Below are 23,079 nucleotides of genomic sequence, written 5' to 3' on the forward strand. Positions count from 1 at the left end.
TGCCTACTCCTATGTCCTGAATGGTTTTGCCTTGATGGGGATAGCATTGATTCTGTAAATTACTTTGGGCAGTATAGCCATTTTCACGATATTAATTCTTCCTAACCATGAACATGGAATGTTTCTCCATCTGTTTCTGTCCTCTCTGATTTCGTTGAGCAGTGGTTTGTAGTTTTCCTTGAAGAGGTCCCTTACGTTCCTTGTGAGTTGTATTCCAAGGTATTTTATTCTTTTTGTAGCAATTGCGAATGGCAGTTCGTTCTTGATTTGGCTTTCTTTAAGTCTGTTATTGGTATTGACGAATGCTTGTGATTTTTGCACATTGATTTTATATCCTGAGACTTTGCTGAAGTTGCTTATCAGTTTCAGGAGTTTTTGGGCTGAGGCGATGGGGTCTTCTAGGTATACTATCATGTCGTCTGCAAATAGTGACAATTTGGCTTCCACCTTTCCTATTGGAATACCTTTTATTTCTTTTTCTTGCCTGATTGCTCTGGCTAGGACTTCCAGTACTATATTGAATAGGAGTGGTGAAAGAGGGCATCCTTGGCTAGTGCCGGATTTCAAAGGGAATGCTTCCAGTTTTTGCCCATTCAGTATGCTATCCGCTGTTGGTTTGCTGTAAATAGCTTTTATTACTTTGAGATATGTTCCGTCAATACCGAGTTTATTGAGGGTTTTTAGCATAAAGGGCTGTTGAATTTTGTCAAAGGCCTTCTCTGCATCAATTGAGATAATCATGTGGTTTTTGTTTTTGGTTCTGTTTATATGGTGAATTATGTTTATAGATTTGCATATGTTGAACCATCCTTGCATCCCCGGGATGAATCCTACTTGATCATGATGGATATGTTTTTTGATGTGTTGTTGCAATTGGCTTGCCAATATTTTATTGAAGATTTTTGCATCTATGTTCATCATGGATATTGGCCTGAAGTTTTCTTTTCTTGTTGGGTCTCTGCCAGGTTTTGGTAACAGTATTATGTTGGTCTCATAAAATGATTTGGGAAGGATTCCCTCTTTTTGGATTATTTGGAATAGTTTCAGAAGGAATGGTACCAGCTTCTCTTTGTGTGTCTGGTAGAATTCAGCTGTGAACCCATCTAGACCTGGACTTTTTTTGTATGGTAGGCCCTTAATTGCTGCCTCGACTTCAGACCTTGTTATTGGTCTATTCATAGTTTTGGCTTCCTCCTGGTTTAGGCTTGGGAGGACACAGGAGTTCAGGAATTTATCCATTTCTTCCAGGTTTACTAGTTTATGTGAATAGAGTTGTTTGTAATATTCTCGGCGGAGGAGGACTCAAGATGGCGCTGTGAGAACAACCCAGGATTGGAGCTCTCGTTGAATCCACGGAGAGGTGAGTCGGAGCTGCATTTCCAGTCTGATCTTTGTTGCCCACAGAACGGGGAAATCCCCAAGTATAAAGGAGACACGGGACGCCAGGCAGTACATCTGCCTGGCGAAGCCGGCAGCCGGGGTGGTGGCGGCCAGCCCCACCCAGCACTCCCCACAGGGCATGCTTGTCCGGGTGCCCTGTTGAACTGGCAACCTGAGACTTGAGAGGGCTGGACTTGAGACTGAACGAGACTTGTACAGTGGGCCAGCCCAGGGGATTGCAGGGACAGAGTGTTTGGGCTAGCCTAGTGGGATGAACAAAACAGCGATTTCAAACGATCCCGAGCAGACGGTCCAAGACGCTCTGTGGGGGAGGGGCGTCCACCATTACCGAGGCAACCCGCCCCAAATGCGATACACGCCCACTGCTGATGCAGCCTACCATTGCCGAGGCAAACCACTACAACAGACTCTGCCAAAGGGTGTGGCGGAGACCACAGCAGAACAGCAGAGCCTGCAGCAATAGGGAGAACCACACAACAGCAGGGCAGAGCCTCGGCAGGCAAACAGTGGCTAGTCTGCCTCCTAGCTGGGCAGGACACCTCAATGGACATCCAAATATAAAGCCCGAACCCCCCAACACAGAGCATTTGAGAAAAAAAAAGGTTTTTTTTTAATGAGCTCTGTTGCAGCAGAATCAAACATAGCAGCCTAACAGCCCTGAATGAACAACAGAGCTCACAGCTCAGCAATTGAGCTTCTATAAAGTACAGACTGTCTCCTCAAGCAGCTCCCTGACCCTTCTATATCCAAAAGACTGACATTTGGCAGGCATCATCCTGGGACAAAGATAGCAGAAAAAGAAACTGGTAGCATCCCTCGCTGTGCCACAGCTGCTAGAGGTGCACCCCAGACAAGCAGGGACTGGAGTGGACCTCAGCAGTCGTACAGCGAAGGAACTAGACTGGTAGAAGGAAAACCAAGGAACAGAAATACTTCATCATCAACAATCTGGGTGTCCACTCAGAGACCCAATCGAAAAGTCAGCAACTACACAGACGACAGGTGGATAAATCTACAAACATGGGAAGAAACCAGGGAAAAAAGGAGGAAAACACCTGAAACCAGAACACCTCGCCTCCTAGAAAGGACCAAAACTCCTCACCAGCAAGGGAACAAAGCTGGACGGAGAATGACTGTGACGAAATGACGGAATTAGACTTCAGAAGGTGGATAATGAGAAACTTTTGTGAGCTAAAAGAACATGTATTAAATCAATGCAAAGAAACTAAGGAACTTGAAAAAAGATATGAGGAAATGATAACAAGAATGGATAACTTAGAGAGGAATATGAATGAATTAAAGGAGCTGAAAAACACAATACAAGAACTTTGCAAAGCATGCACAACTTTCAATAGCCGAATCGACCAAGCAGAAGAAAGAATATCTGAAGTCAAAGACCAACTCAATAAATAAAACGAGAAACCAAGATCAGAGAAAAAAGCACAAAAAGGAATGAACAAAGTCTCCAAGAAATGTGGGACTATGTGAAAAGACCTAACCTACGTTTGATAGGTGTACCAGAAGGGGACGAAGAGAATGAATCCAAGCTGGAAAATACTCTTCAGGACATCATCCAGGAAAATTTCCCCCACCTAGCAAGACAGGCCAACACTCAAATGCAGGAAATACAGAGAACACCACAAAGATATTCCACAAGAAGAGCAAACCCAAGGCACATAATCATCAGATTCAACAAGGTTGAAATAAAGGAGAAAATATTAAGTGCAGCCAGAGACAAAGGTCGGGTCACCCTCAAAGGAAAGCCCGTCAGACTCACAGCAGATCTCTCGGCAGAAACACTACAAGCCAGAAGAGAGTGGGGGCCAATATTCAGCATTCTTAAAGAAAAGAACTTTCAACCCAGAATTTCATATCCAGCCAAACTGAGCTTCAGAAGTGAAGGAAGAATAAAATCCTTTGCGAACAAGCAAGTACTCAGAGATTTTGTCACCACCAGGCCTGCTTTACAAGAGCTCCTAAAAGAGGCACTACACATAGAAAGGATCAATCAGTACCAGCCATTCCAAAATCACACTGAATGCTAAAGAGCTTCAACATAATGAAGAATCTACAACAACTAACAGGCAAAACAGCCACTTAGCATCAAAATGGCAGTATCAAATTCACACATAACAATATTAACCCTAAATGTAAATGGACTAAATGCACCAATCAAAAGACACAGACTGGCAAATTGGATAAAAATCCAAAACCCATCAGTGTGCTGTATCCAGGAAACCCATCTCACATGCAAGGATACACAAAGGCTCAAAATAAAGGGATGGAGGAAGATTTACCAAGCTAATGGAAAGCAAAAAAAAGCAGGAGTTGCAATTCTCATCTCTGATAAAATAGACTTTAAAGCAACAAAGATCAAAAGAGACAAAGAAGGTCATTACATAATGGTAAAATGATCGATACAACAAGAAGAGCTAACGATCCTAAACATATATGGACCCAACACAGGAGCACCCAGATACATAAGGCAAGTTCTTAATGACTTACAAAAGGACTTAGACTCCCACACAATAATAGTGGGAGACCTTAACACTCCACTGTCAATACTAGACAGATCAACCAGACAGAATATCAACAAGGATATCCAGGGCTTAAACTCAGACCTGGAGCAAGGAAACCTGGTGGACATTTACAGAACTCTCCACCCCAAATCCACAGAATACACATTCTTCTCAGCACCACATCACACCTACTCTAAAATTGACCACATAATTGGAAGTAAAGCACTGCTCAACAAATGCAAAACAACTGAAATCATAACAAACATCCTCTCAGACCATAGTGCAATCAAGTTAGAACTCAGAATTCAGAAACCGACCCAGAACCGCACAGCTTCATGGAAACTGAACAACTGGCTCTTGAACGTTGACTGGGTAAACAACGAAATGAAGGCAGAAATAAAGAAGTTCTTCGAAACCAATGAGAATGAAGACACAACATGCCAGAACCTCTGGGACACATTTAAAGCAGTCTCTAGAGGAAAGTATATAGCAATAAGTGCCCATATGAGGAGAATGGAGAGATCCAAAATTGACACCCTATCGTCAAAATTGAAAGAGCTAGAGGAGCAAGATCAAAAAAACTCAAAACCCAGCAGAAGACAAGAAATTACTAAGATCAGAGCTGAGCTGAAGGAGATTGAGACACGAAAAACCCTTCAAAAAATCAATAAATTCAAGAGCTGGTTTTTTGAAAAGATCAACAAAATAGACAGACCACTAGCCAGATTGATTAAAAATAAAAGAGAGAACAACCAAATAGATGCAATAAAAAATAATAAAGGGAAAATCACCACAGATTCCACAGAAATTCAAACCATCATCAGAGAATATTACAAACAACTATATGCGCATAAACTAGTAAACCTGGAAGAAATGGATAAATTCCTGGACTCCTCTGTCCTCCCAAGCCTAAACCAGGAGGAAGCTGAAACTATGAATAGACCAATAACAAGGTCTGAAGTTGAGGCAGCAATTAAGAGCCTACCTCACAAAAAAAGCCCAGGTCCAGACGGGTTCACAGCCGAATTCTACCAGACACACAAGGAGGAGCTGGTACCATTTTTTCTAAAACTATTTCAAACAATCCAAAAAGAGGGAATCCTTCCCAAATCATTTTATGAGACCAATATCATCCTGATACCAAAACCCGGCAGAGACCCAACAAGAAAAGAAAACTTCAGGCCAATATCCATGATGAACATAGATGCAAAAATCTTCAATAAAATATTGGCAAGCCGATTGCAACAGCAAATCAAAAAACTTATTAATCATGATCAAGTAGGATTCATCCCGGGGATGCAAGGCTGGTTCAACATACACAAGTCTATCAACGTAATTCACCACATAAACAGAACCAAAAACAAAAACCACATGATTATCTCAATTGACGCAGAGAAGGCATTTGACAAAATTCAACAGCCCTTTATGCTAAAAACCCTCAATAAACTCGGTATCGATGGAACGTATCTCAAAGTAATAAAAGCTATTTATGACAAACCAACAGCCAATATCATACTGAATGGGCAAAAACTGGAAGCATTCCCTTTGAAATCTGGCACTAGACAAGGATGCCCTCTCTCACCACTCCTATTCAATATAGTACTGGAAGTTCTAGCCAGAGCAATCAGGCAAGAAAAAGAAATAAAAGGTATTCCAATAGGAAAGGTGGAAGCCAAATTGTCACTATTTGCAGACGACATGATAGTATACCTAGAAGACCCCATCGCCTCAGCCCAAAAACTCCTGAAACTGATAAGCAACTTCAGCAAAGTCTCAGGATATAAAATCAATGTGCAAAAATCACAAGCATTCGTCTACACCAATAACAGACTTAAAGAAAGCCAAATCAAGAGCGAACTGCCATTCGCAATTGCTACAAAAAGAATAAAATACCTTGGAATACAACTCACAAGGAACGTAAGGGACCTCTTCAAGGAGAACTACAAACCACTGCTCAATGAAATCAGAGAGGACACAAACAGATGGAGAAACATTCCATGTTCATGGTTAGGAAGAATTAATATCGTGAAAATGGCTATACTGCCCAAAGTAATTTACAGAATCAACGCTATCCCCATCAAGCTACCATTGACTTTCTTCACAGAACTGGAAAAAACCACCATGAACTTCATATGGAACCAAAAGAGAGCCCGCATAGCCAAGTCAATTCTAAGCAAAAAGAACACAGCGGGGGGCATCACACTACCGGATTTCAAACTATACTACAAGGCTACAGTAATCAAAACAGCATGGTACTGGTACCAAAACAGAGATATAGACCAATGGAACAAAACAGAGGCACGGGGGGCAACACAACATACATACAACTATACAATCTTTGATAAACCTGACAAAAACAAGCAATGGGGCAAGGATTCCATGTTTAACAAATGGTGTTGGGAAAACTGGCTAGCCATGTGCAGAAAGCAGAAACTGGACCCCTTCCTGACACTTACACTAAAATTAACTCCAAATGGATTAAAGACTTAAACATAAGACCTGGCACCATAAAAACCCTAGAAGAAAATCTAAGCAAAACTATCCAGGACATAGGAGTAGGCAAGGACTTCATGAACAAAACACCAAAAGCATTGGCAACAAAAGCCAAAATAGACAAATGGGACCTAATGAAACTCCACAGCTTCTGCACGGCAAAAGAAACAGTCACTAGAGTGGATCGGCAACCAACAGAATGGGAAAAAATTTTCGCAGTCTACCCATCTGACAAAGGGCTGATATCCAGAATTTACAAAGAACTCAAGCAGATTTACAGGAAAAAAACAAACAAGCCCATTCAAAAGGGAGCAAAGGATATGAACAGACACTTTACGAAAGAAGACATATATGAGGCCAACAATCATATGAAAAAATGCTCATCGTCACTGGTCATCAGAGAGATGCAAATCAAAACCACATTGAGATACCATCTCACGCCAGTTAGAATGGCGATCATTAAAAAATCTGGAGACAACAGATGCTGGAGAGGATGTGGAGAAAAAGGAACACTTTTACACTGTTGGTGGGAGTGTAAATTAGTTCAACCATTGTGGAAGACAGTGTGGCGATTCCTCAAGGCCTTAGAAATAGAAATTCCATTTGACCCAGCAATCCCATTACTGGGTATATATCCAAAAGACTATAAATCGTTCTACTATAAGGACACATGTACACGAATGTTCATTGCAGCACTGTTTACAATAGCAAAGACCTGGAATCAACCCAAATGCCCATTGATAATAGACTGGATTGGAAAAATGTGGCACATATACACCATGGAATATTATGCAGCAATCAGAAATGATGAGTTTGTGTCGTTTGTAGGGACATGGATGAATCTGGAGAACATCATCCTCAGCAAACTGACACAAGAACAGAAAATGAAACACCGCATATTCTCACTCATAGGTGGGTGATGAAAATGAGAACACATGGACACAGAAAGGGGAGTACTAAACACTGGGGTCTATTGGGGGGAAAAGGGGAGGGCCAGTGGGAGGGGGAGGTGGGGAGGGATAGCCTGGGGAGAAATGCCAAATATGGGTGAAGGGGAGAAGAAAAGCAAAGCACACTGCCATGTGTGTACCTACGCAACTGTCTTGCATGCTCTGCTCATGTACCCCAAAACCTAAAATCCAAGAAAAAATTAAAAAAAAAAAATTCTCTGATAATGGTTTGAATTTCTGTGGAATCTGTGGTGATTTCCCCTTTATCATTTTTTGTTGCATCTATTTGGTTGTTCTCTTTTCTTTTTTATCAGTCTGGCTAGTGGTCTGTCTATTTTGTTGATCTTTTCAAAAAACCAGCTCTTGGATTTATGGATTTTCTGAAGGGTTTTTCGTGTCTCTGTCTCCTTCAGTTCTGCTCTGATCTTAGTTATTTCTTGTCTTCTTCTGGGTTTTGAGTTTTTTTGATCTTGCTCCTCTAGCTCTTTCAATTTTGACGATAGGATGTCAATTTTGGATCTCTCCACTCTTCTCATATGGGCACTTATTGCTATGTATTTTCCTCTGGAGACTGCTTTATATGTGTCCCAGAGATTCTGGTATGTTGTGTCTTCATTCTTGTTGGTTTCAAAGAACTTTATTTCTGTCTTCATTTCATTGTTTATCCAGTCAACATTCAAAAGCCAGTTGTTCAGTTTCCATGAAGCTGTGTGGTTCTGGGTTAGTTTCTGGATTCTGAGTTCTAACTTGACTACACTATGGTCTAAGAGACTGTTTATTATGATTTCCATTGTTTTGCATTTGCTGAGGAGTGCTTTACTTCCAATTATGTGGTCAACTTTAGAGTAGGTGTGATGTGGTGCTGAGAAGAATGTATATTCTGTGGATTTGGGGTGGAGAGTTCTGTAAATGTCTATCAGATTTGCTTGTTCCAGGTCTGAGTTCAAGCCCTGTATAGCCTTGTTAATTTTTTGTCTGGTTGATCTGTGTAATATTGACAGTGGAGTTTTAAAGTCTCCCACTAATTTTGTGTGGGAGTCTAAGTCTCTTTGTAAGTTATTAAGTACTTGCCTTATATATCTGGGTGCTCCTGTATTGTGTCCATATATATTTAGGATTGTTAGCTCTTATTATTGTATCGATCCTTTTACCATTATGTAACGTCCTTCTTTGTCTCTTTTGATCTTTGTTGCTTTAAAGTCTATTTTATCAGAGACGAGAATTGCAACTCCTGCTTTTTTTTTTTTTTTTCTCTCCATTTGCTTGGTAAATCTTCCTCCATCCCTTTATTTTGAGCCTTTGTGTATCCTTGCATGTGGATGGGTTTCCTGGATACAGCACACTGATGGGTTTTGGTTTTTTATCCAATTTGCCAGTCTGTGTCTTTTGATTGGTACGTTTAGCCCATTTACATTTAGGGTTAATATTGTTTTATGTGAATTTGATACTGCCATTTTGATGCTAACTGCCTGTTTTGCCCGTTAGTTGATGTAGATTCTTCATTTTGTTGATGCTCTTTAGCATTTAGTGTGTTTTTGGAATAGCTGGTATTGGTTGTTCCTTTCTATGTGTAGTGCCTCTTTCAGGAGCTCTTGTAAAGCAGGCCTGGTGGTTACAAAATCTCTGAATACTTCCTTGTTCGCAAACAATTTTATTTTTTCTTCACTTATGAAGCTCAGTTTGACTGGATATGTAATTCTGGGTTGAAAGTTCTTTACTTTAAGGATGTTGAATATTGGCCCCTACTCTCTTTTTGGTTGTAGAGTTTTTGCCAAGAGATCTGCTGTGAGTCTGATGGGATTCCCTTTGTGGGTGACCCGACCTTTCTCTCTGGCTGCCCTTAGTATTTTCTCCTTCATTTCAACCCTGGTGAATCTGACGATTATGTGCCTTGGGGTTGCTCTTCTTGCAGAGTATCTTTGTGGTGTTCTCTGTATTTCCTGGATTTGAGTGTTGGCCTGCCTTGCTGGGTTGGAGAAAGTGTCCCAGATAATATCCTGAAGAGTATTTTTCAGCTCGAATTCATTCTCTTTGTCCCCTTCTGTTACACCTATCAAACGTATGTTAGGTCTTTTCACATAGTCTCACATTTCTTGGAGACTTTGTTCATTCCTTTTTGCGCTTTTTTCTCTAATCTTGGTTTCTGGTTTTATTTCATTGAGTTGGTCTTTGACTTCAGATATTCTTTCTTCTGCTTGGTCAATTCGGCTTTTGAAACTTGTGCATGCTTCATGAAGTTCTCGTGTCATGTTTTTCAGCTCCTTCAATTCATTCAAATTCCTCTCTTTAAGTTATCCATTCTTGTTATCATTTCCTCAAATCTTTTTTCAAATCTTTTTTCAAGGTTCTTAGTTTCTTTGCATTGATTTAGAAAAAGTTCTTTTAGCTCACAGAAGTTTCTCATTACCCACCTTCTGAAATCTGATTTCGTCATTTCGTCACAGTCATTATCTGTCCAGCTTTGTTCCCTTGCTTGTGAGGGGTTTTGGTCCTTTGTAGGATGCGAGGTGTCCTGGTTTTGGGTGTGTTTTTTTTTTTGTGCTGGTTTCTTCCCACCAGTAGGTGGATAGGATTTATCCACTTATTGTCTGAGTAGTTGCTGACTTTTCAATTGGGTATCTGAGTGGATGCCCAGATTGTTGATGATGAGGTATTTCTGTTACTTGGTTTTCCTTCTACCAGTCTAGGCCTTCTGCTGTACGACTGCTAAGGTCCACTCCAGGCCGTGCTTATCTGGGGTGCACCTGTAGCAGCTGCAGAACAGTGAGGGATGCTACCCGTTTCTTCTTCTGCTATCTTTGTCCCAGAATGATGCCCATCTAATGTCAGTCTTGTCAGTTCTTTTTGAGGTGACTCTGGATATACAGGGGTCAGGGAGCTGCTTGAGGAGATGGTCTGTACTTTATAGGAGCTCAAGTGCTGAGCTGTGAGCTCCGTTGTTCATTCAGGGCTGTTAGGCTGCTACGTTTATGTCTGCTGCAGCAGAACTCTTAAAACCCCTTTTTTTCTTCAGATGCTCTGTCTCGGCAAGTTGGGGCTTTCTTTATGAGTGTCCGTTGCACTGTCCTGCTCAGCTAGGAGGCAGTCTAGTCACTATTTGCCTGCCGGGGCTCTGCCCTGCTGATGTGGGGTCCGCCCTGTTGCTGCAGGCTCTGCCCTGCTGCCACAAGCTCTGTGGCGGGCTCCGCCCTGCGGCAGAGTCTCTCTGTTATGGCAGGTTGCCTCGGCAACAGCAGGCTGCCTCAGCAATGGGAGTGTACCTCAGTAGGGGCGGATTGCCTCAGTAATGGCGGACACCCCTCCCCCACCGAGCTGCACTGTCCTGGGTTCAGCTGTGCCCACAGTGAAACTCTCCACCCGGAGCGTTTCGAATTGCCATTTTGTTTGTCCCTGTGGGGGTGAAACACACCAAGCCTGCTCGCCTGGCTCCCTGCCTCAGAGCTCCTTTCTTTTTTTTTTTTTTTAAGTTGAACAGATGGCTCTCTCCCAGGTGTTTCGGTCGCCGGTGCAGCGACCCACTGCGCTGGCTCAAACGTCACTTCCCAGGAATCTCCTGGTCTGGCTCACTATCCAAGTCCCGTTTAATCAGATGGATATGCTAATCTGCCCTCCCAAATCTCAGATTACCGGTTTAGCAGGGCACCCGGACCAGTGTGTTTTGTGCGGAGTGTTGCGAAGTGCCGCTGCACTGCAGTGCCGGCTAAAGTGGCCGCAACAGCCAAAACGGCTGCGCTTGTGTCCCATGTCTCTTCTACACCTGGGAATTTCTCCGTTCTGTGGGCAACAAAGATCCATCTGGAAATACGGTTTTGACTCACCCTCTGAGCGTTCACTGAGCTGCGATCCTGAGTTGTTCTTACCACGCCATCTTGAATCCTTTGGAGAAAAACTTTTAATTGATGTTTCTTTCCTGGGGCTCAGAGTGAGTTGAATTCCTCTGCCAGGGGAGGGGAAGACTCCATGGGTCATGGTGGGAAATGCTGGCCAGCTGGCAGCATCAGGCCCGGCCCGAGGCCGCCCTTGGGGCCCAGGCAGTGATTTATAGCTCATTCCCATCCTGCATGGCCATTGGATGGAGCAAGCACATGCAACGAGCACAGGCATGCACCCCAGCAAGGATGGAAGGGAGATGAGGAGGGAGCCTCGCTTACCTGTCCATCTCTTGCACACCTACGGCTATTGGATGGAGGTGGAACAAACATCCCCAATATTGCCAAAGAAAAAACAGGTGCTGTTACAGGCGGGAAAAAAGAAGGAAGATGCCATAGAAAAGGCTGAGTTAGAAAGGCCAGCATTCCATGATCTCCAACAGTAATTAGGGGTAGGGGAGGAGGGCGTAGTCTCTTCTACCCTCAGAAGTCAGAGGACAGAAGACTCAGAAACAAAAGGAAAAGATATTTTTTTTCTTTTTTGGTCCCAATTTCACCCACTCCAGCTTATGTCCCTGTACAGGCCACCAAAATGATACAGGATTTTTTGCTCCTTAGTTCAGCTAAAATCTGGGTCCTTTTCTTACAACCAGGAAAAATTAGACACACAGACACATTAAACGGTGAGGAAGGCTGATTTATTAGGCAAAAAGAAAGCTCTCAGCAAAGAAAGAGAGGGTCCTGCCAATAGGCTCCCACCTCACTGATTGAATCCCAGGCTACCATACAGGAGCTAAAGAGGCTGGGCTCCTCCTACTGCTTAAGGTGCAAATTCCCAGTGGCATCCTCCCAGTGTGCCAGTGGGCCCCCAGTCCCTTGTGAGCACATCCAGACAAGACCCTAGTCAGGTTCTTTGTCTCCTGCATCTATCACTAACATTGCTTGAGGTGATGCCAGGCTTATATGTTTTCCCCAAATAGTGCTTTAAGCATTAAAGGTAAATGTTTAAAATATAAGTGATTCTGCATTCAGTCCATACTATGAAAGACTTTTTTCTTTTTAAATATAAAATATACCTACTCCTTCTGGGGGATATTTTTTGGTAGCTGAGGAAACTTCACATTATATTAGAAATATGTAATAATGATTTTTGAACATCTTTGTAACCTTTTTTTTCTTTTTTCTTTGGGTAAAGAACTTTCAGTACTACACTACCACAGATTGATACTAGGGGACAGTTGTTTGTGCAGTCTCGGAAAGGTCAGGAAGTTCTTATTAAGGTGAAACAGTTCATGAAACAGCACATTCTTCCAGCTGAAAAGGTGAGTATTTTATAAAGAGAATGTATTTGTGCTAAAGGACTATCGATGAATACTTCTGTTACTTCTGCTTATAAGAGAAGCATGGTGTCGTTTTCTTTAGTCAATCCTTACTAGATTCTTCTCTAGTAAGAATCTAGAATTCTTACTAGATTCACCTTAGCACTGAGCCCGCAGTAGAACCTAGGGAATGCACAGGGAAGTCTGTGGAATTAAAATTAAGCCAAAGAAATTAGTAGTTTTAAAATTGGGAGCCTAAATATATTAGAGTAAAACAGTACTTTGGGGGCCTTGTCCTAAGGCAGTAACTTTCAACTATTTTTTATTTTTGTAAATATGGACCCTTTGAGAATTTAGTGAGAAGTGTAGACTATACAGGTTGGACAAACTTAGTGAATTTTGCATATCATTTCAAGCTGTTCACAGATACTACTACACATCTTCCCTATAAACTACTATTTTAAGGCATTAAGTTTTAGTACGTTCACTGAGAGTGGAGAGGCAACATGGAACATTCATTCATTCAGTTACCAAATAATTATTGGATACTTGATGATGTGTTAGACACCTGGAGAGCCACTGAATGTAAAGAAATCATAAGACATACGGGGCTTATGTTCATGTGAAGCTTAGACTTTAGCAGGAAAGGAAAACACTAAAGAGATGATAAATGTTCTAAAGAAAAGATAAAAGCTTTTACACAAATATGTAAGGGAGGTGGGTCAGGGTGTGTGTATGGGTAGAACACTGGTGTAGAAATGCTAATTGTTTTATTCTAGTTTACCTCTGTCACAAATTAGGTGGCCTTGTGTTAGGTGTTCTTGCTTGGCCTCATTTTTTTCCTCTACAATGCGAGTAGTTTTGACCAAATATATAATAAATTCTCATTTTAATCATCTGTGATTCTGAGAGGTCTACAGCTAGACTGGCAAAATCAAATAGGGAACTAAAAGAGACCAAAATCCCCTTCAACAGAAATGTTCAGAGCTGATATGTGTTTGTGGGACAGTTTGTTCTGTTGCTTGAATTATATAAATAATTATTATATTTTTAGTAAATATCTGGCTTGACATTAACTTTGCTCACAGAATAGGGTACAATTTCTTTAAAAATACTATTTAAACTGAGGAAATTCTTTCTAAAATAGACATCTCTCACATGTGTTTCGTGACTAAGGTATCATGTTGAGTATTTTCTGTTCTAGTTAGTATTTGTTCAATTCTGATTTTTAAAACTGTGAACTTTAGGATATTAAAAAGGGAATGCAACACTTGTAGGTTAAGATAGCAGTCTGAATTCAACAATGCCCTCCCCTCCCTCAAATAAAATCCAATTTAATAAATAATAAGGAAGTTTTTTACAAAATGGAATAAATTGGTATAAGCTTAAAAACAGAAGGACAGATCAGAGGAATTAAGGTTTTGAAAAGAGAATGGAAATTAGGTTTGGAAAGCAGAATGGATTAGCCCCTAGAATAATGTAACAACAGAAGCCATCTCTCAAAAGAATTTTGAAATAAGAGAAGGCTGTAGCACAAGTGGTAACCATTTTCCCACAGTGGAGTCCCCTGTGACTGGCTGATATAGAAAGGAAAAGTGAGAAGAGGAAGAGAAATCAAGATGTTTGATTTAAGAATTACCTAAACATGGACAACTGCTTGGGTTGGTCTCTTCCAACCCTGTTATAGCAATGATATTTGCCCCCAGACAGAAAGGTACAACAGCACTCCAAAAAATACAGATGGGCCAGTGTGCTGGCTTAGGCCTGTAATCCCAGCACTGTGGGAGGCCGAGCCCAGGAGTTTGAGACCAGACCAGCCTGGGCAACATGTTTTAAACCCCATCTCTACTAAAAATAAAAAAATTAGCCTGGTGTGGTGCACACTTATAGTCCCAGCTACTTAGGAAACTGAGGTGGGAGGATCGCTTCAACCTGGGAGGCAGAGGTTGTAGTGAGACGAGATTGCACCATTTCACTCCAGCCTGGGCAACAGAGTGAGACCCTGACTCAGCAGCAACAACAAAAAGCAAATGATCTGTTTCAAAGAAGCCAGGGCTTCAACATGAGATTTAGTACCCTAGAGAAGGGTTTTCCATGTTTTGGCTTTTTTTTTTCTTCAAGAGACAGGGACTTGCTCTGTCTCCAAGCTGGAGTACATGCTGTGATCCTACCTCACTGCAGCCTCAACTCCAGGGCTCAAGTGACTCTCCCAACTCAGCTTCCTGTGTAGCTGGGATTACAGAAATACACCACCAAACTGGGCAAATTTTAAAATTGTTTTGTAGAGACCTGGTCTCCCTCAGTTGTCCAGAGCTACTGGCTTCAAGCAATCCTCCTGCCTCAGCCTCCCAAAGTGCTGAGATTACAGGTGTGAGTCACTGCACCTGCCAACTTTTCCTTTATTCAGGGTTTGGGGAGGGTGGTGGGAATGGGATTAAGCAGAGTATCTTGCCTGGTTACTGCCTGATTCCTACCTACTTTCTCTAAAATGAAGCCTATCTGTTAGCATGTGAGTACTTGCAACCAGCCCATCATTCAGAGGAGAGGCCAGAATTGGCAGAAGAGACCAGGCAGGCTTGTTCTTTCATTGGTAAATGTAAATAGGCATATAAGAGAAACTGTAGCACAGAATAGGTGTCATAGGTTGTTGGGTTGTGATACTCTGCTGAACTTTGTATCATGCAGCTATTGAAATATATACAAAATACTTTCAATAAAAGAAAGTGCTTTAAGATAAATAAAAAAGCAGTCTAGATTGCCAATGTTTTGTGTGACAAGAAAAGCTACAATCAGTCATTTGTCTTTGAAGGTTCTTTAACTCTGAGGCTTATCCATACCTGATAATGTGAGCTGTATCTTCTTTTAAAAAATCATACTGTACTAACATCTGTAAAAATGTTTTATCCTGTAGAATGATTGTGAACAATACAAATCTTATTAGAGGTTGTTATTTGGAGATGATATTTGGAGAAAAATAAATAGCTTTTTCAAAATGAAAGAGGGAAAAATCTATACAAGATTCTATCTAACATTACTATAACTTGACAAAAACCCAACAGTCATGTCTAGAAAACACATTGTATCATATAATACACCAACACTTAAACAGCTCTTGTCTTTAACTGCTGAGAATCTTGATGAATTTTTCTTTATATTTTTAGACAGTTTTAATTTTCTATAATGCGAAAATATAAGCTTCATTTAAACTATTCTAATGACCTTTTGAAACTCCTTGAATATTGTAAAGGGAGAAAATAATCCATACATATGAAAATATTAAAAGCCAATTCTTCCACTTGGAAAATATTAAAAGCCAGTTCAAGCCAATCTAAAATGGATAAGGAGTCCTAAAAATAGCATGTAAAACAGGAACTAGCAACATAACACAGTGAGAATACACTTTTAACACAATGGTAACATTAATCATACTTTTCTACTGAGTCTAATAATGTACTGAGGAGAAACTGTTGCTTCTTTCTAGTAGACTTCAGTTTAAAATAAAAAGCTTATTTTGCAGAATTATTTGTAGGCTCAGATTTAAGATGCTGAACCAACCAACATACTCAAATTAGTATCTCTGTCAGTGAATGAGGACATGGTATACCACCCACGATATTTTCGGAAGATTGACCAAGCACCAAGCATGGTTTCTGCTTTGGCTATTAACTGATAAATTACTTTTTTTTAACATTAAGAACTAAAGAAATGTTCTTTGTAGTGAAGTATTTTATTTAATTTTCAGTCCTATCATGCCACAAATAAGCTTTGCAAATCTCTAAATGGATAAACTTTGGAACTCCAAGTATTAAATCACACAAATTTAAAAATAATTATACAAACACTGGCATAATTTAATTTCTTCAAACTGTGATCAGAGATGAGAAAATGAGAAATTTGTTACATAATGTATTTCTTATCAAACACAGCAACATTGAATATTTCCATGACAGTATAAAGAATGGAAATAATAAATAACCTCAAACAGGAAATCTTCCAATTTATCTGACTTCCTGACAGAAATGACAAGGGGTATTTATCCTGGTGCCTTTGAAAGAGCAGACCTTTGTTTTCTTGAAGTTTTCATTAAATACGGCAATACTGCAGACTAGCCATGCTTCAATGAAAGGAACATTTTAGTACATTGTTATATAAGTGTAAATTGATAGAATGAGTGGGAAAATAATATGAAAATTTGGATTAAGAATTTTGACAATGTTTATAAGTAATATTACTGGCCTAAGTATAGAAACCTACAGAGATACTATAATAGTAAAATACTAGAGAATGCTGTTATACTCCAATGTTCTTGTTCTATATTGACAATTTTAGTTGTACAAATTAGAGACTGTTATTGTTTTATCTGGCTTTTTTTTTTTTTTTTTTTTTTTTGAGACAGGGTCTTATTCTGTCACCCAGGCTGGAATACAGTGGTGCGATCTCGGCTCATTGCAACCTCTGCTTCCTGGGTTCAAGTGATTCTCCCGCCTTAGTCTCCTGAGTAGCTGGGACTATAGACACTCTGCTGATTTTTGTTATTTTTTGATAGAGACGGGGTTTCATTATGTTGGCCAGGCTGGTCTCGAATTTCTGACCTCAAGTAATCTGCCCACCTTGGCCTCCCAAAATGCTGGGATTACAGTTATAAATTTTAAGTTTACCTACCTATCATTTTATGTATTTGCTATTCCTTCTTGCAACTCAGATGTTTCTTCTAGGTCAAGTTCCTTTATTGTGAGTGTGCTAGTAAACCTTTCTTTTGTTTATCTTTTTTTGTTTGTTTGTTTTCCTTTTTTCTTGCTGGGGAGAGGTGGCAATGACTTTATTTACTTATTGATAATATCTATTTTGCCCTAGTTCTTGAAAGATAGTTTAATTGCATATAGAATTTTACAACTACAGTTATTTTCTCTCAGCAGTTGAAGCTATTATCCCAATGATTTCTGGCTTAATTTGTTGCTTTGAGAAGTCAGCTCTCAATCTTAACTGTTGTTTAATTATCAGTAATCTTTCTTTGTTCTCCCTCCTCTTTCTCTTTTCCAGATTATGAGACTGATACACTGCCTACTGCGCTAAGGAGGCGACTTCCTCTTCTTTCTCTTTTTAAGAGCTTTTCTTTCTCTTTGATGTTCTGTAGTTTTACTGTGCTCTGGCTTCACTGGGTTTCTAAATTTGAGGATTGCTGTCTTCTCAGTTCTGAAAACTTTTAAGGGTAATTTTTCCAAATATTGCACCTCTCCTTATTCTTTGTGTCTGGGACTCCAATTAGAGTTTCCTTAGAACTTCTCTTTGAATTCATTATATTCCTTAGCCACTCATATTTGCCTTCTCTTGAGTTTCTGTGCATCATTCTGAGTAATTTATTCAGACTGTTCTTCCAGTTTATGATTTGTTTCTTCAGCTGTTATCTAATCTACTTTTCAACATCCACAGAACAACTGTTTTCAAATTTTGGGGTGTGTGAGAATTGTTTATAAAGCTAGTAAAGAACCCAGAAGCTCGGGTTCATTGAAGTAGAACACAGCTTAGGCCTCCATATTTTTACCAAGCTCCCCAGGAGATTCTGAGAGCCACCAAAATTTGGAAATCACTGCCATAGAGTTTTTAAGTTTCATTCCTATGGTTTTCTTTTCCTTAGGTTTTATTCAATTCTTTTTCAAATTTGCCTGGTCACTTTCGATCGTTCTTTATTTTACTTTTAATTTCTTCCTTTATTCTTGAAATCTATTACACACAAATAGTTTATGTCCTATGACAGATTATTATTCTATTTATAGTCTTTGGGAGGTGTGATTCTGTCTTGCTGAATGATTGTTTTTGCAAACTTTTACTAATGGTGGCTTGTTTCCTTGAGTGATAAGTAATTTTTTATTTTGAACTTATGTTCTGGAATTTTATCTGTGAAAGTTATTTAAGGCTTTGTTTAAAGCTCTTTCCTCCAGATAGGATTTGTTTTTGCTTCTGACAGGTGTTAGGAAGCACTGTCACCAGAAACACTATAAACTTAAATTTTGGCTTGAAGTTTTAGAGCCCCATAGGTCTGTGAATTCAGTCACAAACTTGGGTGAAGACAGACTTCAATTAGAAATGTTTATTTTGTCTATTCCAGCAAGAACTAAGACCTATATAAAGGCCTGTATTCCCATGGTCTACCTCTGAGGGGTGGGTTTTTATTTGTTTGTTTTTGCTTTTTAAATTTTTTTCCACTTAGGTTTTACCCATCAAGCAGCTTAGCTTTGGTGGAGGGAAGAACTGATCTTTGATCCTCTCTTGCCATGTTTGGGGCATTTGACTATGTCTGACTCCTGCCTACGTGGCCCTTTAAAACCTAGGACCTACTTAGGCTAACATAGGTCGACCTGTTTGCCCTGGACAAATTTGGCTCCAGTGTGCGCTCACACTTGAAGAGTCAGGCTTTTTTGTTTCTGGCCACCAAGGAATTTTTTTATTCTCCTTCCAGCACAGCTATGTATTAATACATATATTTTAAAACTATTTTTAATATTTTATCCAACATTTTTAGTTGAGGGGTTTCTATAACCATCTAGTTTGATGTGTTGCTAGAAATGAAACACTCAAATCTTGGTATAAGATTTTAGTAGCCTACCATCTAATATTGAGGCACCATCATTTTGTGATCAGCAAACCCTTAGAATGTTTTATGCTTCTGTGTCTGGTTTAATAATAACTAAAAATTTTAAAAAAGCATCTTCACCTAAAAATGTTTATTTTAGATATTAGTAGGTTATGACACTGTTTACTGTGTATTAATCTCTAATGAAATTTCTTTCTTTTATTACTTTAAGGAGGTAATTGAGTTCTACGTTCAAAATGAAAATTCAGTGGACAAGTGGGGAAAACCTTTAGTGATTGATAAACTCAAGGTAAGAAAGCCTTTAATACTAGGAAATTCATAAGCAAGTGTTTTTTGAGACACTAGACCTTAGTTTTGTTGTTGCTATTGTTATATATGTAGAGGAAAATTATATCAATAATAACCTTTTAAAAAAGGAAGTTAATAAATAGAATCTATGATATACAAATTAGGCTAGGTAGTGTTCTATATGTGGTAGTAATGAAGACCACCTCTTAAAACTGTTTAAAGGAAAAAATATGATCAAAACTATTCATTATTAGCCATCACTGAATTGAGACTAAAGTCAAGGTAGGGCATTTGTCCTACATAGAATTAATCCAGATTTCATGTTTTTCAAATCTTCACATCAATTCTTGTAAGAAATTAGAATGCACAAAGTAGTATATTTGACATAATTATACTCAAATGTCAGAGATTTTATAATAATTCTGATTCAATAAGAAGTTTTCAAGTAGCAAATTTAATTTTTCAGCCAAATCCCAGGAAGCTTGGAGGAAAAGACATTTTATTAATGGTTAAATTGTTGATTTGTAATGAATTAATAAGAAGAACTTGGTTTTGCTCACTGAAGAATACTATAAAATAAATAACTCCATAATGTTTTTAAATTTCAGAGTATAGGCCAGGTGCGGTGGCTCACGCCTGTAATCCCAGCACTTTGGGAGGCCGAGGCGGGTTGATCACAAGGTCAAGAGATTGAGACCATCCTGGTCAACATGGTGAAACCCCGTCTCTACTAAAAATGCAAAAAAAATTAGCTGGGCATGGTGGCGCGTGCCTGTAACCCCAGCTACTCAGGAGGCTGAGGCAGGAGAATTGCCTAAACCCAGGAGGTGGAGGTTGCAGTGAGCCGAGATGGTGCCATTGCACTCCAGCCTGGGTAACAAGAGCAAAACTCCGTCTCTAAATAAATAAATAAATAAATAATAAATTTCAGAGTATAAATACCAGTATTTAAAAAGAAATAAACTACTGTGAGTCTTGGTAAATTGTGGTCACGGTGATATGTTCGTCACCTTGACAGGAAATGGCCAAAGCAGAGGGTCTCTGGAACTTGTTTTTGCCAGCTGTCAGCGGTCTCAGCCAGGTGGACTATGCCTTGATTGCTGAAGAAACAGGAAAATGCTTTTTTGCTCCAGATGTCTTTAACTGCCAAGCACCAGGTAGTTACCTTAATTGAAAGCAGAATTTTTTCTAATATTTTGATCAGTGTTTAAAATTTATATATATGATAATAACATGTTTTTATACAAAGATATTACTTATGAATTTGGTTATAATTTTACTTTTCAGTTAGTTTGATTTAAATATAAAAATGGATTTGAAATTTTCATTGGACTATTCTTTTGTTAAATATTATTACAGTTAAGAGTATTGGTGAAAAAAATTAGCCACCAAAGGGATTGGTCATATAAGGATCCCAGTCTTCTGATGGGAATCGGATATTTCCATTACTAGTTGAAATGGATAGAGATTCCAAATCTTTTTGTTAGCCTCACTATTCAGTCACCAAATGAATAAACCATTCACTTACCAATTATTTACTGATTGCCTACTATGTGCCAAGCAATGATATAATAGTGACTAAAATACACAAAGATGCCTTCCTTCAAGAATCTAATTGACATAGCAGGAGACAAAAATGAATAATAATTATAATATGTAAACTATGTAATAAGTTTGAAGATAAAAAGTGCTTTGGAAAAATACCAGCAGGATAGGGGAGCTCTAAAATTTGAAGTACAGGTACTATGGGTTACATTTTTTAATAGAATGGTCAGAGTAGGCCTCACTGAGAAAATGACATTTGATAATAACTTAGAGAAGGTGATTGATGAGTTAGCCATGCTGTTATATGGGGAAAGAGTTTTTATAGCAGAGGGAACAGAAAAGGCCAGAGTGTGATTAATGTATTCCAGTAATAACCAGGGAGGCCAGTGAGATCAGGAGAATAATAGTAGGACAAGAGATCAGAGAGGCAAGAGCCTCATATTTTGAGCTTTATGGGGCAAATAATAAGGGCTTATGCCTTCATTGAAAGGATGAGCCAATGGGAATGTTGAACAGAGTAGTGATATGTTGTAACTTCAGTTTTGAAAGGATCACCTTGACTGCTATGTTGAGAATTGACCAAAGGAGGGAAGGAGGGAAGCAGAGGGTCTGTGAAAATAATCCTGGTGAGAGATAATCGTGGTTTAGACTGAGGTAGTAGTAGTGCAGTGGGTGATCAGTAGCAGGATTCTAAATGTATTTTAAAGGCAGAGCCATGAGGATATCCTGATTGGATATGGGGTATTAATGGAAGAGTCAAGGATACCTCCAAGGATTTTGTTGTGAAAATCAAATTGAAAAGATGAAGGAAGGAGGCCAATTTTTTAAAAAGTAAAATGAAAGGAGTAAACCTGGAATATAATCTATAGCAGGTGTTTTCAAACCTGGATTTGCAGAAGAACCACCTATGGAACTTTTGAAAAATCTATATTCCCAGCCTCCATCCATGGAGATTCTGATTCAGTATATCTAGGGTAGACTCTAGGAATATTTTTTTTTTTCAAATTACTCTGATTATCCCAATGCTACTAGTCAAGGACTAGTAAGTACTTGATTTGTGGTAGGATGATCTTCTATGGTACAATATCCTATGGCAGGGCCATCCCTGCACAACATAGGCCTCAGTATTGCCTTTTGTGCTTATGTATGGCCCTGATGCTAAAGCTCTACCAAAAACAAGTTAATACAGGCTGCCAGAAAGAGATATATAAGACTATACTGGACTTCTGAGACAAAATGCAGTCTGGATTTTCCACACTGGACTTTGACTGTCTCATTTCTTTGGCATCATTAAAATTGTTTGTAGACTTCTGATAATGGTTGAACTTGCCCCTGAAATGATTTTCCCTTTTCCAAACACTGATTTGTCAAATGACTGTCATACTACATTGTAATCCAATAATAAGCTACCATGAAAGTAAAGTCTATCAACAGAGTTCCTAAAGATTTCAATTCAACTATGTAAGGCTGCTACATCATTCTACTTAGATAGCATGATTTTGTAGAAAGGAAACAGAATTGGCAGTCTTTTTGTTTAAAACATTTTTGATTGCTACTCATATTAAGAAATATATTTTATATTTTATATTGTGACCCGATTTGTAGAATATATAGTTGTATGTGTATGTTCAGAATAAATAGAAGGACAGATGGATAGATGGATATTACTGAAACAAAAGTTTCACAAAACAAGAGTTTCCCTTACCACATGCAAATGCATTTGGATATTTTCTACTGAGTCTAATCCAATGCATTCTATTTTGTTCTATTTCATTTTTTAAACAATGCTAACTGTATTACATTAAGTTGATTTCATGATGCACTAATGGATCAAAATATGAAAAATAATGCTACCAAAGACTTTTGCAGATGCAGATCTGCTACTATTTTATCATTTGACCTGTGAACTCATTTTTCACTAGATGGTCATGGATTTTTCTCTAGTATTAAATTTTCATGAGTCCATCAGTTGTACTGCCTAAATTAGATAACTTAATTGCCGAGATTTTAAAATTGGACAGAGATTTGCTTTGGCTAAGAAATGATGAGCAACTCTCCTAAGCAAACAAGTTGTATAAAACTGTAAATGGGAAACTAGGCGTT

General features: G+C 39.1%; 1 protein-coding gene across 1 annotated transcript in view; it reads left to right on the plus strand.

Moving 5' to 3' along the window:
- Positions 1–23,079, plus strand: part of ACAD11 (acyl-CoA dehydrogenase family member 11) — a 122,284-nt gene that overhangs the window by 45,241 nt on the left and 53,964 nt on the right. Inside the window, exons 9-11 of the mRNA XM_035278302.3 lie at positions 12,428–12,554; positions 19,355–19,432; positions 20,450–20,588. Of these exons, the coding sequence (XP_035134193.2) occupies positions 12,428–12,554; positions 19,355–19,432; positions 20,450–20,588 (344 nt within the window). The remainder of the gene's footprint in view (positions 1–12,427; positions 12,555–19,354; positions 19,433–20,449; positions 20,589–23,079) is intronic.

Source organism: Callithrix jacchus, chromosome 17 (genome assembly GCF_049354715.1).
Source record: "Callithrix jacchus isolate 240 chromosome 17, calJac240_pri, whole genome shotgun sequence".
Lineage (NCBI taxonomy): Eukaryota > Metazoa > Chordata > Mammalia > Primates > Cebidae > Callithrix > Callithrix jacchus.